This window comes from Geotrypetes seraphini, chromosome 10, assembly GCF_902459505.1.
Source record: "Geotrypetes seraphini chromosome 10, aGeoSer1.1, whole genome shotgun sequence".
Lineage (NCBI taxonomy): Eukaryota > Metazoa > Chordata > Amphibia > Gymnophiona > Dermophiidae > Geotrypetes > Geotrypetes seraphini.
This window is the reverse complement of record NC_047093.1, coordinates 57,744,924-57,764,176: the sequence shown is the minus strand read 5'-3', so window position 1 is coordinate 57,764,176 and position 19,253 is coordinate 57,744,924. Positions and strand designations below refer to the sequence as shown.

The window sequence follows — 19,253 nt, the reverse complement described above, 5'->3', positions numbered from 1 at the left end:
TACCTTGTTTGGGAGTAGAATCTTTCTATTTTAGGCTTAGTTTGAAAGCTCTGCACTGCTTGGTTGTATCCATGGTATTGGTAACCAGGCAATATCCCAGTAGTAAATTACACTAATATAGGTTGCAGATATGAATTCCTATTTTTCCAGTGAAGTATTCCATGTGTGGCAGTTACTTTATTGTGGGATATCTTTGCTCATTTCCCCTCATTTATGTATGAAAGCTAGTCAGGTGAACCTTGCGCAGCCCTTGCAGTTCAATATGAGATCTTGTCTGTTTCTTGCCTTGATGAGCACCATGAGACAATTCCAACATTAACTGAAATGTGCAAAAAGAAAAGGAAATCTGACTGGTTGTTGTTATTTTTTATTTTTTTTTTTCATATAAATCCTTTAGTGGCAATCTAGAGAAATCTCAGCTCAAAATGTTACTGATTCACTATAAATGCTGGAAGAAGCCCTTAGAATTTTCAAGTGACGAATAAAATAATTGCTGGATTTCTTCAGTGTCATGTAAAGGGTGCTCCACTTCTAGGTGAAGAGCAGAGTTATTATACCCCTTAAAACGAGAGCTACAGGACTGTTCTAATGGGGAGAGATTAGGCTCACATGGTATCCTTGCAATTCTAAAGATAAAACATTATATTGAGAGACTTCTTACTGTGTTTGGATACCACCATTATAAGGCATATGGGGACAGACTTAAAGAACTCAGTATTTCTACTTTGGAGGAAAGGGGGGGAGAGGGGAGATATGATAGAGAGGTTTAAATACCTACGTGGCATAAATGCGCATGAGGCGAGCCTCTTTCATGTGAAAAGAAGTTCCGGAATGAGAGGGCATAGGATGAAGTTAAGAGGTGGTAGGCTCACTGATAATCTAAACAAATGCTTTTTTACAGAAAGGGTGATAGATGCGTGGAAGTCTCCTGGTCGAGATAGCGAAGACAAAGACTGTGTCTGAATTCAAGAAAGCATGAGAAAGGAACGTGGAATCTCTTAGGTAGAGGGGGAGATAGTGGATGGTGTGGATGGGCAATCTGAATGGGCCATTTGGCCCTTATCTTCCATCACGTTTCTATGTTAAACTGACCATATTCTCACTGTAAATTATTAGAGTAAGTACTTGGCCTTAGGAATTAGAGCATTTTTTTCAGCAGCCTTTGGTGCCTGTTGATTAAGGCTCTCATTTACAAGCCTTATTGATATTTCATATTGTATAATGTTTAAACTTTTGTGCTTGGCATGTAAGGCTATTTATTTAGGAGCTTCTAGTTATTTGTCGACTTTTGTTTCTCCTTGTAGGGCGCTTTGTTCATTGGATTCCAGTCGCTTCGTGCTCCCACCACCAACTAAGGCACATTAATGAGTTTTTCACTACAGCTTTCTTTTTTTTATCTTCCTATTTGTGGAATGTGTGCATAAATGTCTAAGCCCACATTTTATGAAGCTGGGATAGGCATGTCCAAACCCAAGTGTATGCAAATGGCAAGGGAACATAGTCTGGACATTTTTGGGGTGGTACAAGGGTGTGGCAAGTTGATATATGTTTATTCCCCACTTCAGAAAGAAACTAACCCCTGGATTCTATATATAGCACCCAGATTTGGGCATGCTTCTGGCTAACAAGCTCTCAACCATCAAATAACTGGATGCTAACAGCCAAATATTGACGTTAATTGGCACCAATATTGGGATTTGAACATGCATCTGGATGCATGCTCTTTTATAACGTTGAGTACCTAAAATCCATAATGTACAACCCAAAAGGGAGTGTAACCTTAGGAGGGGCATGAACAGGTCATGGGCATTCCAAAGTGTTGTGCACAATGTTATAGAATAATGGATCAGCACGTGCAATTTAGTCACCAAAATGTTTACATATACATATGTACTTTGACATTTTATAGGACCCCTGAGGAAACACAGACCATATTGGGTTCACATCTTTGTCTTTCTTTGTAGATGAGCGTGTAGTTTTGAAATGTTGGACTGAATAAAAACCTACATCAAGAATATCCGTTCCACAGCTTTCTTTTGATATTTGGCACCAGGATTTACACCAGATTTCAGCAAGCAAAGTCTTGTGGTTAATAATTGGCACAAAGGCCCGGATTCTATAAGCGGTGCCCTTGGCAGCAGCTGCCTAAATAATGACCGTTGATCGCATGTCAATCACACAGTAGGGCCTTTTATAGAATCCCAGCTTCGTGAAAGGCACCAGAAATTTAGCCCCGGGTTTTCAAGACCTACATTTGCAGTACCTACCTTTCATGTGAATCGCGGCTAAGGAGGCACTTTACGACATCTAACGCCACAGTGATTGGAAAAGGGTTTGGAGCATTGAGGCAGATTAGAACCATTCAAAATTTTTTAGATGATGATTCTTTGCATACATTAATACATGCTTTTGTGCTATCTAAACTGGATTAAGGTAATTTTAATATATGCAGGGATATTGACAGGACAATTAAAACGTTTGCAAACTTTGCAGAATGCTGCTATTCAGCTATTGGGTAATTTACACATTAGGGATCATGTAACTCCTTTGTATTTAAAATTCCATTAGTTGCCTATTGAATTTAGAATTAAATTCAAGATATTGATGTTAGGTCATAAAGTATTGTTTGAGTTGCAGCCTGGAGGAAAAGTCCTTAGTCTGTTATTAGGAAAGACATGGGGGAAGCCACTGCTTGCCCTGGATCAGTAGTATGGAATCTTGCTGCTCTTTGGGTTTTTGCCAGGTACTGGTAACCTGGATTGACCACCATGAAAATGGGCTTCTGGGCTTGATGGACCATTGGTCTGACCCAGTAAGGCTATTTTTATGTTCTTAGCCTCCATATCTTTCAACTTTAATATTATTGTATTCACCTCTTTATTTATTAAGATCACTGAATAACAATAGGGCAGCTATACCCCAAATTTCCAAGGCTAATTTGGCATCAGCTAGAAATTGTGCTTTTTTAAAATTTGGTTCCAGTCTTATGGAATAGTTTACCAGTAGAGTTGAGGAAAGAGGAATCTTTAATAAATTTAAAAAAACATTTATCTAATCTAATCTTCCATTTGTGTGTCGCTCATACCTATACAGGCTTAAGGCGAGAGGATACAGGAGGTTAGGTGTCGAACAGGAGGGTTTTCAGTTTTCTTCAGAAGAAGATGTGGCTAGGTTCAGTTCTGGTCATTTCTGTAAGGCCGTTCCAAGTTTTTACTCCTAGAAAGGTGAGCATGGAATGGAAAACTCATTTGTAGTGAAGATCTTAGGTGAATGGGAGATTTAGTAGCATCCTGTTGAGGGTTCTACGAGAAGTAGACCATGCCACTTAGAAGAGCTGGATGAGTGGGGCTGCTGAGTTTCCATAAAGTATGTGGTGAATGATGCAAGATATTTTGAAAATTATTCGTGATGGGATGGGTAGCCAGTGTAGTTGTTTGGTGAAGGCTGTGACTGAATCATATTTTCTCAGGTTGAAGATTAGTCTTACAGCAGTGTTTTGAATGAGTTGCATTTTGTGAATTAGAGTAGTGTTGATTCCCATGGAGTTGCAGTAGTCCAGTTGCGGTAGTATCAACAATTGTACGATTAGGGCAAAGTGGTGTTGGGCAAAGTGGTCTTAGTTGTCTCAGGGTGAAGAGGGATTTCTTTCGGAGACTAGATATTTAAGGTTCCATGGTAAGAGTGGAGTCTAGTATGCAACCTAGGATTTTGGAGGATTTATCTATGGAGGGGGTTTTGCCCGATTGAAGGGTGCTGCTTGTTGGTGCTGTCTGTTGGACTGTGTGGAAGTACAGAACTTTGTTTTTTGTTGTGTTCAGTTTCAGTTTGTTGGTTGTTGGCTAGTTTTGGATTCTTTCAATATTGTGTGAAATTTTGTTGGAGATGTCCAATTGATTTTTGGTTATGGGAATAAGGAAAAAAATGTCATCTGCATAGGACATTATGCTTTTGTCTTCAAATTTGATGTATCCAAGAGAGCTCATGAAAAGGTTGAATAGGATGGGGGAGAGTGGGGAGCCTTGTGGTACACCACAGAAGGCTTTCCAGGGGTTGGAGGTCTCTCCATTCTTATTGATGATATATTCTCTGTTTTGTAGGAAATCTGAGAACCATTTTAGCACTGTGCCTGGTATGCCTATTTCTGACAGTTTTGTTAGTAGTAGGTGGTGGTTCAATGAATCGAAGGCTGCTGAAATGTCAGATTGGAAGAGTATTGCTTGGCGTCCTGTGCTGAGTAGTTCTTTAGTTTTTGTGATTAAGGTGAGGAGGAGGAGCTCTGTGCTGTGTTGTTGACGGAATCCAAATTGGGACGGGTGGAGGCATGAGTGTTGTTCCATGTAGATTGTGAGTTGTTTGCTCACATGGGTCTCAATGATTTTTGTTAGAATGGGTATGTCAGCGATGGGTCTGTAATTTGAAGCTGAAAAGAGATCTGCCTTTGGTGAATTTGGTATCGGGATGCATGCTATTTTTCCTATTGTTTCTGGCAGGTGGCCTTGGTTTAGGGAGTTATTGAGTAGCCTAACCACCAAGGTGGACCCTAGCATCTGGTAACTGTGAATCAAGTTATTCTTCCCAATGTGCATCACTTGGCATTTGTCCACATTAAATTTCATCTGTCATTTGGACGCCCAATTTCCTAAGGTCTGCCATTTGGACGCCCAATTTCCTAAGGTCTGCCTGCAATTTTTCACAATCCACATGTGTTTCAACAACTTTGAACAGTTTAGTGTCATCTGCAAATTTAATCACCTCATTCATCGTTCCAATTTCCAGATCATTTATACATAAGTTAAATAGCACCGGTTCCAATACAGACCCCTGCGGCACTCCACTGTTTACTCTCCTCCATTGAGAAAAATGACCTTTTAACCCTACCCTCTGTTTTCTGTCCGATAATCAATTCCTAATCCACAACTGAACTTTGCCACTAATCCCAAGACACTTCAATTTTCTCAGGAGTCTCTTGTGATATGCATACCAGCTACCTACCATTCTAGGTGGTTTACAACTTACACAGTAGTAAAGCAGGTAGATGTACATCAAAACAATATCAAAGAAGCAAAATACCACCCAACACAGAACAGTGTATGACTTTCTCTTCCTGGTTTACTACCTTAGTAAGTCTGCTTCTGCCTGAAATTCAGTATTTAATGAACCTGTTCTGGAAAAATACACATGTAGGTCAAGGCTTGCTTTAAAAGACTTAGCTATTCCAAAGTACCAACAGGCCTAGTTAATCTTAATGAGAATTGCCTGGGTGGTAAATAATGCAAAACTTTCAACAACAGAGTGAAAATTTGAAATAAAATTACAACTGAATAGTCCGTCAAGCCTACAGCCTTACCACCCTGAATGTGCCTGATCCTGTCAGAATAGAAAGTCAATGGAGGGGTTTATAAACTTGGGAAGATGTAGTTAAATCAATTATAATTTTTTTTATGGGGGGGAATAGTTAAAGCATTTAAGGGTTGTCTGAAGCAGCCCTAGGCACAAAATATTGCAGTAGTCAAATACTACTATAATTAAGGTCTGAGTCAATGCCCCAAAATTCCCAGAGTGAACAATAGAACATAAGAATAGCCTGGGTCAGACCAATGGTCCATCTAGCCCAGTAGCCCGTCCTCGTTGTGGCCAATCCAGGTCATTAGTACCTAGCAAAAACCCAACTATATTTTGACTACAAGGTTTGATGTCTTGCCAAATAATGAGTCTTAACACCTAGATAACACATTTTGGAAGGAATACAACAAATAGCTCTCAAAAGTGGGCACAGAAAAAAAATCAGCACTAATCGCTATTCTATAAAGAATGGCGCATAGTGCCAATTCTTATGCCTAACTATGAGTGCCAGACTTATGCCTTCTGAAACCTGGTATAAATGTTAGCACCCAAGTAAGGCATGCTTACCGGTGTGCTGAAAAGTTACATGCATACTTAGAGAATGACCTGATATGCCTGTCCCATGACCACACCCCCTTTTGGAATACAACGCTATGGGATTTAGGTGCCCTTCCTTATAGAATAGCATGCAGCCAGAAGCATGTGCAGATTTTAATGAATGCCAATTAACATCAATAATTGCTTATTGAGCCCAATTATTGATGGTTAAGAGCTTGTTAGCCAATTAATTTGCGAACACTGTTTGCTCGAAGTAAATATTCACCTGCACTGGGCATAGGTTACTACATCCACTAATTCTTTGGAGAGACCAATCGGGACCCCTGAGGAAGACATTAAAGGTCGAAACATGGACCGTGTTGGATCCTCTTAATTGATACAAGTTGTGGATGAATGTTATTTTTATAAAGAATTGTGGATTATCTTCTCATGTTAATAAAGCCTGTATCAATAACATCAGATTCCACAGTTTCTTTTGTTTTGATCAATAACAGCAACCACTTTGAAAGGATTAACGGTGCAGAATTTACACACAGAGAGGCTGCTTTTCGTTTTGCTCTATACAAATCTTTTTAAATGTCAAACTCATGTTTCCTAGAAAGTAATATCCATTTTCATTTTTGTCTCTTCAAGGACAAGCCAAGACGCTGCCTTGTCACAAGATGAGTGAGTGGCCAGAGTACTTTTATACTGAGATTAAAAGCTTAGATGAATGTTTTGTTCAGACTGGTAATATTTCCAAAGGGATGGTCATTTTAGCCTTGGAAGCATTTTTACTGCTGTAGACTGTTCCTGTCCCTGCTCCATCCCTGAAAGCTCTGTCCTCATTTTCTCAAACCTCAAATTATTAAGTGTTTTGTAAACTGATGCACCTTTCATAGACTCACAAATTGTCAAAGCTTTGGTGAACAGAAACATCTCAAGAAATGGACTTATCTGTTAGTCTATAAGATGCCATGAGCCTTTTGATTTTGTGACTGGGTAGGTTTATACATTAATTTAAGCTAAGGTTATCTTTACCATACACATAGGGCCACTCTGTAATGGATCTCATTGTCATATTGAAAAGAGAGAAAGGTTGAAAAGAACAGAGAGAAGAGGAATAAGACAGGATACAGAAAGACTGATGGTGGAGAGAGGGGCTACAATAAGCATGTAATGAGTAAACCCTGAAGCAGATTCTAATCATGTGGCCTTTAAAGGTTACCACTAGAGTCTGTACTAGGGTCACCAGGCATCCGGATTTCTCCAGACAGCTTTTCAAAGCCCGGCTTGGAACAAATCACTGTCAGGCAGGAGCGCATGCGAGGATGTCACGCGATGATGTCATATGCCGCATGCACGGATGCGCTCCTGCTTGATTGGGGGGGGGGGGCGGGACTGGGGCATAACGGGGCGGGGATGGGTGGAACTGGGGGCAGGTCTAGGGGTCCGAATTTTCCAAATGGAAAATCTGGTAACCCTAGTCTGTACTAGGTGGTTTGTTGTGAACCAAACTGAATATCTGTGTTCTTTTTGCAAGAGCCTCGTTTGCATCCTCTAGGGAGCTCCAAAGTACTTCGTTCTCTGGTTATATTTCTTACTATTTGTGTACATTGTATGAATGTAGGACTCCGTGGTGCATGAAATTAAGAACAAACATAAAGGCAGTTTGGACAGCCACTACTTTGCAGATGGGTGCTCACATACTGCTATTCTCCTTGCATACTGGTGATTTTTTAGTATGATGAAAGTGTTACAGAAACAGCCTCTGAAAATGATAAAATCCTTCACAAGATTAGCAGGAGCATCTCTTCACCTCTATCTACTATGGTTACATTGTGCAATAAAAGTTTATTGGGTTTTTTTCCTGGTTAATAAGTGTTCTTTGTTAATTCCCTTTGCCCCCAAAGTATGGAAAATGGCTATCGTTCCCCTCAAACTTTGGGCTCCTTTTATCGAGCCGCACTAGCGGTTTAACGCACGTAATAGCGCGCATTAAACCGCCGGCCGCACTAGCCACTACCGCCTCCTCTTGAGCAGGCGGTAGTTTTTAGGCCAGCGCGTGATGAAAAGTCACGCGCGTTAACCCCGCTAGCGCGGCTTGATAAAAGGAGCCCTTTGCTTTTATGACCAGGTCATTGATATTTTCTTTTTTTTTTTTGCAGAACATTCCAGATTGATCTCTACCTGAGTAAACTTAGGGGGGGGGGGCCCTTTTACTTTTTGTATGCGGCCTATTTATCAAGACAATAAATGTGGCCTATTTATCAAGACAAGAGGGAAAAAGTACTCAGAAGCATCTGCTAAGATGTATGATGCCTACAAGACATATTTCGGCATGCCTGTTGGGGATCAAGACAAATCTTGGGCACTTCACTTAAAATGCAAGCACTGCCCCAAAAAACTCTGGAAGGTAAGACAATTTTGTTTCTCCATAGAATGGCAAAATTTTCTGCTATAAAATTTCTTAGAATGTTTAATTTTTAAAAATCTATACATTTAAAAATTTTCAATATTTGAAAATATATCATATATGAAACATGTTGTGAGAATCTCAAACAAATTAGTCGTAGGTAAAATAAATTTATTGTTTTAATTACTACAATTATATTTTGTTCTACAGAGGGATACAGAGGGGAAAAGAGAGCCATGAAGTTTGCTATCCCAAGAATTTGGTGGGAACCCATGGACCACTCAAGCAACTGCTACTTCTGCTTGGTGGGTCCTTCCAAATGTCAAACTGGCAAGCATGCATCTGCAATCACATATTCGGACATTCCTTCATTCATTGCCCGGGTGCTACTTTGCCCTGAGCTCCCCATACCCACTCCCGCTGAGAGAGAGCAGCTATCTTCAGAAGAGAGCAGCAAGTTAGAGAGTGAGGGAGATATTGCAGATCCAGTTTACAATATCAGCAGTGCAGCTGATGAGAGAAATCCATACTATCCAAACCAAAAAGACCTCAATGACTTGATCAAAGATCTTGGCTTCACCAAGTCTAACACTGCGCTTTTGACATCTAGGCTCAAGAAATAGAACTTGTTGGATGAAAGTGTGCAAGTCACAGATCAGAAGAAGTGTCACCAAGCTTTTTCCACCTTCTTCACCCATCAAGATGGGCTCTGCTTCTGCCACAATGTAATCAGTCTGAGACAATTGGAATCATCTGTAACCTGAAAGAGTGGCATCTCTTCATTGACATCTTATCCAGGATCATCAAAGCCATCCTGTTCCATAACGGGTACAAATACCCATCTCTTTCACTGGCTCACTCAGTGCACCTCAAAGAGGATTACAACAGCATCAAGACCTTACTAGGCACCTTAAAGTATGATGAGTACAGCTGAGAGGTCATTGGAGACTTCAAATTAGTGGCATTCCTAATGGGTCTCCAAGGTGGTTTTATTAGGCGCAGAGAAGTCTCTTAAAAGTTCATGTCCTTGATGCTCACCTTGAAACATTCAAGGAGACCATGGGAGCATACTCGGAGGAGCAAGGTAAATACTTCTACCAGGATATACTGGACTTCGAATGCCGTTATCAAGGACAATATAATGAGAACTTTTTTTTTTTTAATTTAAAATATTTTTTAATCCACCTTCATCCAAGGCAGTTCACAAATTTCCATACATAATAAAATAAACATTTTAAAAGAAGATATACGTCAATTAGAGGAAAATACAAAGTCACAGTATTATATTATCAGGTCCTCAACAAGACTGCATCCAAACTAATTATCAAGTAACACCATTCTTCAACATGATGGGAGACTACATCTGGGGGCTGATTCGTGAAAGTGACTTACAATATAATCGCAAATCCTGAAAAACTACTCACTTCTAAATCTTCTGTGGTCATCTTTGTATAACGTCAATATAAATACATGTTAATTGTGATTAATATGTTGCTTTTCATGACTTTATAAGAATGAAAAGATAAAAATTCAGCGTTTTCACATTATAAATTGGTAAATTGAAAAATTTGACTATCCTGGTCACAAAAGCAAAGTTTTATGGAAATAACAGACATTTTCTATACTTTTTAGACATGAGCAATTAAGAAATTATACTTAAAGGGGCTTATACTTAAGCAAGCACCTGTCCCCGCCATGCAGTTGAACCCCTATCCTTCCCTCCAATCCCGCCAACCGCGAAAGAGCCCTACATCCCTCCCTAAGCAGCGTTGGGTCGGTAGCACTTTAAACAGGCTGCTTCGGCCTTGTCCGCCCATGAATTCACTCTGCCAGAAATGCATGGACCTCACCATGATGACATCATACGAATGCGTGACATAATCACGTCGACATCCACGCATGCGCAGAGGCCTTCCAGACAGGCCCTGAAATGCCAGTAGGGCGTGCCAGAAGTGAAGTCTAACAAATATCAACTTAGTACCCCAACCACAGACCTCCCAAGCTCCACCTTAGACCCACCCAAGCTCTTCCCCAGATCCTGCCCCCTTTACTAATTGTAATGCAATTTTTTTCCATTCATTTTTCATATACACACAATATACACAGCAGATATGAATACCCCAACCACAGACCTCCCAAGCTCCACCCTAGACTCACCCAAGCTCTTCCCCAGATCCCGCCCCCTTTACTAATTGTAATGCAATTTTTTTCCATTCATTTTTTATATACACACAATATACACAGCAGATATAAATTCTGACATTTCTATCACTATATGGAAAATAAAATCATTTTCCCTACCTTTGCTGTCTGGTGACTTTATTTTTCTGTGCTTTTAACTATGTTTTCAGGGCCTTCTTGTCCATTGACTGTTTTTCTCTCCTTCACTTTCTGCCTTGCATCCATCTTTAAATAAATAAACAAAGCAGACTGACTCTATATGTTAACACAACCCCAGAGCAGAACCTGCTATGCAAAAATATGGCTCAGAAAAATGTAACTCTAAAGAGGGAGAGGCAACCCCCTCTTAAGAAAAGAGTTTTATCTTTTAATCATTGCTTAATAAATGCAAAAGCAAGTCCCACTCAGGGATGTGAGTTGTAAAAAACTGAATAAATATCTTAATGTGAATCTGTGTATTTTCAAAAATTTTCAAACAATTTCAATGCTTGCATTCAGGTTGACACTGGACACTTTTATAATCAAGAGGTTGAAAATTAAAAGTACTTATCAGGGTCCCGACGCGGCCCCGTTTCAGTATCTGCCTCAGGAGACCCCGTCTGATGAATACTAGATATGGTAACAACCTTGAAAAAATTCAAAAAGTGTCTGAAATGCAAAGACAGACAAGTTAAAATGCAATAGATGTGGACTGAAACATTCAAAAGCCCCAACCCATGCACATTTCATAAAAACTTACGGCTAACCATAAGGACAGGAGCAAAATGCAGTACATACCGTTCTAGAAATGAAACATCTCTGTGCAACACAGAACGCCGGCATCCGCCGCGGTATTTAAACCGGCAAAAAGGTGGGAAACCGGACGTGCAGAACGTCATGACGTCACAACAATGCTGAATCGGACAAAAAACTTCAAAAATACTTCACGAGTACCAGACATGATTAGAGGAACGCTGCCCACTCGATCTCATTATTGAGACCATTTGGATGAAGAGTGTTGAGATCGTAGATCCATTTCTGTTCCTTTCTCCATAATGCACGAGCTATATCTCCCCCCCCGAGTGTTACTGTAATGATCCAAAACTGTAAATCTCAGATCTGTTATGGCATGATGTGACATTTGCCAATGTTGTACAAGGGGGGCTTCCTGCACTGCGGTGCGTATACGACTCATATGTTCGCCAATCCGATGTTTCAAGCTGCGGATAGTGTTCCCCACATAAACAAGCTGGCACGGACAAGATATAGCATAAATGACATGATGAGAATCACAGTTAGTAGCGTGCTGAGTATACTTGCGCCGGGAAGGCAGTGACATTTGTTGAATAGTGACACTGAACTGACAATATTTACAATGGCCACATGGTGAGTGCTGACCTCTAATATAATTTGAAGCCGCGGAACTCAAAAATTGTGAGTGAGTAAGTTGTTGTTTGAAGTTGAGAGGTTTGGAAAAAGCAAATCTTGGAGCTTCTTGAAAAACCTCATGATACTGTAAGATAGGCCAATGCTGTTTAATAATCTTCTTGATTTGAAAGGCATGAGTCGAATAAGGCAAAACACACACCAATGGGTTGACATCAATTTTTTGTTGTGGTTGCAACAGTAACAATCTATTAGCATATAACCCACGTTTGTAGGCTTTCTTAAGCACAGACGGAGGATAGCCTTTTGCTAGAAATCTATGTTTCAGTTCATCCGCCTTATACACATATTCCTCCACCGTGGAACACAGTCTACGAAGACGTAAAAATTGTCCCGTGGGTATGTTGTTTCTCAAGTGTTTGGGATGAAAGCTATCATATTGCAACAAGTTGTTTCTATCCGTAGGTTTGCGAAAAATTGAAGTCTTAAACTGTCCATTAATAAGTGTGATGAAAATGTCCAAAAAAGCGACCTGATGAAAGTCCATGGTCATAGTAAATTGTAAATTGGAGTCGCGGCTATTGAGCCATTCACAAAAACACATTAAGTCCTCAGATGTACCAATCCAAACAGCCAACACGTCATCAATATATCTCTTCCAAAACAGAAAAAACTTCCAATACTCAGAAGGATACAGAAACTTACTTTCAAACTGGGAAACATAAAGGCAGGCTATAGAAGGGGCCATTTTAGACCCCATGGCTGTGCCCTTAATTTGTTGATAAAATTCCAAATCGAACTGAAAATAGTTCATGCTGAGAGCAATTTGAGCCAAATCAAGCAACAACTGTACCCTGGTAACAGACAAACCTTGAGCTAATAACTCCACTCTAATAACCTCAAGGGCCTCTTTCTGAGGAATATTAGTATATAAGGCCGAGATGTCAAAAGTCAGTAATATGGCATGAGTGGGTATGTTTTGGAGAGAAGACAAAAACTGAATCATACTGGTGGAATCTAGAACATAAGACGGGGCCAACGGTACCCTTTGACACCAGGGTGGCCATGTTTAAATTTATAAGATCTTGTAAGCTTAAAAAGTTCTTCTTTTCAGAAGATATTTCTGTTTGTCCTGTGGATTCATCTCCAAATGCTTGTCCAGCATTACATATGAAATCCTCGTGGTGTCCTCCTGGGGTAGTCGACCCACACATTCAGACTTTTGAAGATTTGATATTAAGAGACATAGAACAACTGGAAATTGGTCCTGTTCATACACGATTTAACTTATCTAGACAACAGCAAGCAGCAGTTAAGTCTTTAGCATCAGACACTGACATTGTCATCCATTCAGCAGATAAAGGTGGAGGAATAGTTATTCAGGACACTAGTGATTACGTTAGAGAGGCACAACGACAATTAAGTGACTCCACATACTATACTCTGTTACAAAATGATCCTACACAATCCATTCAAGATGTCATTTCTCATGTGTTACTACAGGCTTTGGAATCAAGAGTTATTACTGATAAGGAATTTAGGTATTTACATTGCAAACATCCACGTATTCCAGTTATTTATTTTATTCCTAAGATTGGTACATCTGAGGACTTAATGTGTTTTTGTGAATGGCTCAATAACCGCGACTCCAATTTACAATTTACTATGACCATGGACTTTCATCAGGTCGCTTTTTTGGACATTTTCATCACACTTATTAATGGACAGTTTAAGACTTCAATTTTTCGCAAACCTACGGATAGAAACAACTTGTTGCAATATGATAGCTTTCATCCCAAACACTTGAGAAACAACATACCCACGGGACAATTTTTACGTCTTCGTAGACTGTGTTCCACGGTGGAGGAATATGTGTATAAGGCGGATGAACTGAAACATAGATTTCTAGCAAAAGGCTATCCTCCGTCTGTGCTTAAGAAAGCCTACAAACGTGGGTTATATGCTAATAGATTGTTACTGTTGCAACCACAACAAAAAATTGATGTCAACCCATTGGTGTGTGTTTTGCCTTATTCGACTCATGCCTTTCAAATCAAGAAGATTATTAAACAGCATTGGCCTATCTTACAGTATCATGAGGTTTTTCAAGAAGCTCCAAGATTTGCTTTTTCCAAACCTCTCAACTTCAAACAACAACTTACTCACTCACAATTTTTGAGTTCCGCGGCTTCAAATTATATTAGAGGTCAGCACTCACCATGTGGCCATTGTAAATATTGTCAGTTCAGTGTCACTATTCAACAAATGTCACTGCCTTCCCGGCGCAAGTATACTCAGCACGCTACTAACTGTGATTCTCATCATGTCATTTATGCTATATCTTGTCCGTGCCAGCTTGTTTATGTGGGGAACACTATCCGCAGCTTGAAACATCGGATTGGCGAACATATGAGTCGTATACGCACCGCAGTGCAGGAAGCCCCCCTTGTACAACATTGGCAAATGTCACATCATGCCATAACAGATCTGAGATTTACAGTTTTGGATCATTACAGTAACACTCGGGGGGGGGGGAGATATAGCTCGTGCATTATGGAGAAAGGAACAGAAATGGATCTACGATCTCAACACTCTTCATCCAAATGGTCTCAATAATGAGATCGAGTGGGCAGCGTTCCTCTAATCATGTCTGGTACTCGTGAAGTATTTTTGAAGTTTTTTGTCCGATTCAGCATTGTTGTGACGTCATGACGTTCTGCACGTCCGGTTTCCCACCTTTTTGCCGGTTTAAATACCGCGGCGGATGCCGGCGTTCTGTGTTGCACAGAGATGTTTCATTTCTAGAACGGTATGTACTGCATTTTGCTCCTGTCCTTATGGTTAGCCGTAAGTTTTTATGAAATGTGCATGGGTTGGGGCTTTTGAATGTTTCAGTCCACATCTATTGCATTTTAACTTGTCTGTCTTTGCATTTCAGACACTTTTTGAATTTTTTCAAGGTTGTTACCATATCTAGTATTCATCAGACGGGGTCTCCTGAGGCAGATACTGAAACGGGGCCGCGTCGGGACCCTGATAAGTACTTTTAATTTTCAACCTCTTGATTATAAAAGTGTCCAGTGTCAACCTGAATGCAAGCATTGAAATTGTTTGAAAATTTTTGAAAATACACAGATTCACATTAAGATATTTATTCAGTTTTTTACAACTCACATCCCTGAGTGGGACTTGCTTTTGCATTTATTAAGCAATGATTAAAAGATAAAACTCTTTTCTTAAGAGGGGGTTGCCTCTCCCTCTTTAGAGTTACATTTTTCTGAGCCATATTTTTGCATAGCAGGTTCTGCTCTGGGGTTGTGTTAACATATAGAGTCAGTCTGCTTTGTTTATTTACTAAATCGTTTTTCTGACTCCTTAGTTACTTTGTCCCTGCCACAGTGGAAACATAGTTGCATCCATCTTTGGCATTAACTTAACATTCAATTTTTCTGCTTCATTCTCAAAATCTACTTTTCCATGTCCTACCTTCCCTTCCTACAGGGCATTGCTGTGAACTTCATAAAAAGGGTGCCACATAAATATCTCACCACAGCTCCCTTATAGGTTATGGAGAGCCCTCCAAAACACCCGAAAACCTACTATACCCACCTGTCTACCACCCCAATAGCTCTTATGGCTGCAGGTGCCACCTATATGGTAGTACAGTAGGGTTTGATGGGTGCACACCATGAATGCAGCAGTTAGAGTGGCTTATGGGCCTGGGTCCTCCTCTCTATGGTTCACTAGCCCACCCCCCAGACTACATAAGACATCTCTGTGCAGCTCTACTAGGCTTTCCTATGCCAGGTGCTGATGTTCTGGAGGCAGGTATGTACTTTTCTATTTTGATTTTTTATGGTGGTGGTGGGGGAGACAGTGATCACTGGTGGAGTGTTTGGGGGTCTGTACTTTGTCCTTGCAGTGATTGTTTGGTCACTTTTGATACCTTCTGGGCACTTGTACCTGTTTTTAAATTGCCTAAGTCACAACGTATAAGTTCAGTCTAGGAAGTCTTGTTGAACTTTTAATTATCACTGCAGGAGACCAAGTCTAGGTCAGCCCACATCCTGCCTACCTCCCACCCTAACCACTCCTTCAAAAACACCCCTTTTCACTCTGGGCATACAGCAGCACTGAAAATTCCTAAAGGACGCCTAAAGTTATTCACCTTTTTCGACCACAAAAACGTTCAGGTTAGAAATAGAGAGCTGCACGGGAACGGGGATGACGGGAATCCCGCGGGACCCGCGGGGATCCCACGGGTTCCCCCTTTGGGTCACGGGGATCCCGTGGGGACGCCCCCTAGGGTCGCGGGGATCCCGTGGGGACGCCTCCGAGGGTCGCGGGGTTCCTGCGGGGTTGGATCGCAGCGGGGTTGGTCGAGCCGCGAGGGTAGTCCCCTTCTCCTTACCTGCCCTGTCGCAGCACACAGCCGAACGGAAATCTTCCCGATGTCAGCGCTGACGTCGGAGGGAGGGCTTAAGCAAAGCCCTCCCTTCCTCCGACGTCAGCGCTGACATCAGGAAGACTTCCGGTCGGCTGTGTGCGGCAGGGCAGGTAGGGAGAAGGCAATGGCGAACGAAAGAGGGGGGAGGGGGCGGTCCGCCCCGAAGAATGTGCATAGCCGGTCAGGTCCCCCGATCGACTGACAACAGGCCCGGCCGACAAATCTCCCTGCCCTGTAGCCGCAAATCTAAATTACCTCTTACAGCAGCTTCACTACTCCAGCTGCTGTAAGAAGGTAATTTAGATTTGCGGCTACAGGACAGGGAGATTTGTCCGACCGGGCCTGTTCTGTTGTCGGTCGGGTGCGGAAACGCCACAAAGGTAAGGGGCAGGGAGGGAGGAAAGGTGGAGTGGAGAAGAAAAGACGCTTAAGGGGGGAGAAGGCCGCTGAAAGCACTGGGGAAGACAAAGGGGTGGAAAAGAACGCTGAAAGGACATGGGGTAAACGGGAGATGAGGGGGGGAAGGACCCTGAAAGCACTGGGGAAGACAAAGGGGTGGAGAATGCCACTGAAAGGACATGGGGAAGACAGAGGGGGGAGAAGGCCGCTGAAAGGACATGAGGAAGGCAGAGAGGGGAGAAGGATGCTGCCTGACAGGACATGGGGAAGATGGTGGGGGAGAAGGACACTGAAAGGAAATGGGGAAGAGGGAATGGGAAGAAGACGCTGGTAGGGAAGAAGACAGAGGTGCCAGTTGGGAGGACGGAGGGAAAAAGATGGGTGCCAGACCAATTTGGGAGGGGGGAGAAAGGGAGAGGCACAGTAACAGAGCAAATGGAAGACACAGAGAGAAGAGAGACAGTGGATGGAAGGAATTGAATGAGAACATGAAGAAAGCAGAAACCAGGCAATAAAGGTAGGAAAAAAATTATTATTATTTTTTTTTTTTTTGCTTAAGGATAAAGTAGTATATTAGTTGTGTTGATAAAAATTTATAAACATTAGAGGCTCTGGTAGAAACCCGTTTACAAAGTATGTATTCTTCCCAATTAATATTTCCAAATTAATAAAGTCTTTTTGCTTATTTTTAAATGGGTTTCTACCAGAGCCTTTAATTCAGTAGCATAATTAAATGAAATAACTATTTCTGTAGTTTATAGGGACAGGTGGGGATGTAGGGGATTCCTCGCGGGGACGGGCGGGGACGGAGGGGATTCCTCACGGGGACGGGTGGGGACGGAGGGATTCCTCGTGGGGACGGGTGGGGATGGGTGGGAGTCCTCACGGGGATGGGTGGGGACGGGTGGGACTTTGGCGGGGACGGGTGGGGACGGGTGGGATTTCTGTCCCCGCGCAACTCTCTAGTTAGAAACGCCCAAATCAGCACATTTTAGACATGGGAGGAGGTCTGCATTATAATAGACTGGCTACATAGACTTATCGGACAAAAAAGAGAAAGATCCAACGGGTCTGCAGTAAAGAAACAGTGGAACCAAAACAAAAGAGAAAACTGCCGAACACTGTACAAAGATGCAGGCAATATTTATTTCAATAAACAATTTGTTGCGCACAAATAAACCACCTCAGGTAAATAAAGGGACCCGACACAGTCGGTGTTTCGATCAAAACGTCTTCATCAGGAGTCCCTAAGATGGTGGTGATAAATGAATGTTCGCAGCAATTTTTGCCTGATCTGTGGGCTACGGTGTTGAATAAAGCGTATCACTACTCTCTCAGTAGTGATAACGCTTTATTCAATCCCTTTTAGTTTTGGATGCACAGCAGATGGTTTCAAAGATCGGCACTTGGATGTCCTGGCAATTAGGACGTCCAAATGTCGATTTATGCCATTTTGTGGACATCTGCATTTTTCAAAAATGAGTCCCATTCTCTTTAGTTGTCTCTGACATCATTCTCTCTCCATTCCCTAATCTCTAGCACAGTGGTTCTTAACCTGGATTCGACCGAACCCCAGGGGTTCGGTGAGTCAGTTTCTCGGGTTCGGCGGAGGTCAAAACACACCTCTGACTCATATAGCGCTTCGGTCACGTTCAATCATCTATCAGTGATTCAGTGATTTTGATCAAGACTGATCGTGTACTCGGTTTCTTGATCTATCAATCTGTAACTAACGCCTTATATACATCAATCAATTCCTGATCAAAATTTGTGATTTAACTGATAGATGATTGAACGTGACCGAAGCGCTTATGATTCGTGATGATACGCCCCGCTTGTCCATAATTGGCTGCAGGTGATCACGCAACATCGCTTGGCCTATCTGTGGTGTAGGGGATTTGATGCGCACAGTAGTCGAATTGTAACTGTTGTGATGGTACGTCGTGTGATACCTATCTTAATATTTTAATCCCTTACTAACTATGTCGAGCAAAATACGAAAGTGGTCGGAATGTGATGGGAGTCAGCGTCCTAATTGCATTATTATTCGAAATATAGGAGAACTTTTTTGTTTTCAAAATTGATATTATTTTTTCCCTCACTGTATACCTATGTTTTGAATTTATAAAAATCATATTTTATTTTTCCAATAAAGAAGGGTTCAGTGAACACGCATATGAAACTGGTGGGGTTCAGTACCTCCAACAAGGTTAAGAACCACTGCTCTAGATAAAGTTTGACTGCTTCTGAGATTTACACTGGAAGCTTGTGCATCAAATTCAAAATGCTTTTTGATCCATTAGATGTGTTTTGTTTTTTAAGCTCATATGCATGTTAGTAAGACAAACACATGATCTCTAGATTAGAGAGTTGCGCGGGGACAGAAATCCCACCCGTCCCCGCCAAAGTCCCACCCGTCCCCACCCGTCCCCGTGAGGACTCCCACCCGTCCCCACCCGTCCCCGCGAGGAATCCCTCCGTCCCCACCCGTCCCCGCGAGGAATCCCCTACGTCCCCACCCGTCCCCGCGAGGAATCCCCTACGTCCCCGCCTGTCCCTATAAAC

General features: G+C 41.8%; 1 protein-coding gene across 3 annotated transcripts in view; it reads left to right on the top strand.

The window, feature by feature from the left end:
• The window catches only part of FAM163B (family with sequence similarity 163 member B), a 74,226-nt gene that overhangs the window by 47,020 nt on the left and 7,953 nt on the right, over positions 1 to 19,253 (top strand). Inside the window, exons 1-2 of one of the 3 annotated variants that reach the window (XM_033960021.1) lie at positions 8,100 to 8,296; positions 8,507 to 10,123. The exons of 1 other annotated variant lie outside the window; for it this stretch is intronic. In XM_033960021.1, coding sequence (XP_033815912.1) covers positions 8,266 to 8,296; positions 8,507 to 8,919 — 444 coding nt within the window. In that variant the 5' untranslated portion in view covers positions 8,100 to 8,265 and the 3' untranslated portion in view covers positions 8,920 to 10,123. Of the gene's footprint in view, positions 1 to 8,099; positions 8,297 to 8,506; positions 10,124 to 19,253 lie in introns of those variants that run through there. One more of the 3 variants, XM_033960020.1, reaches the window with a different exon arrangement.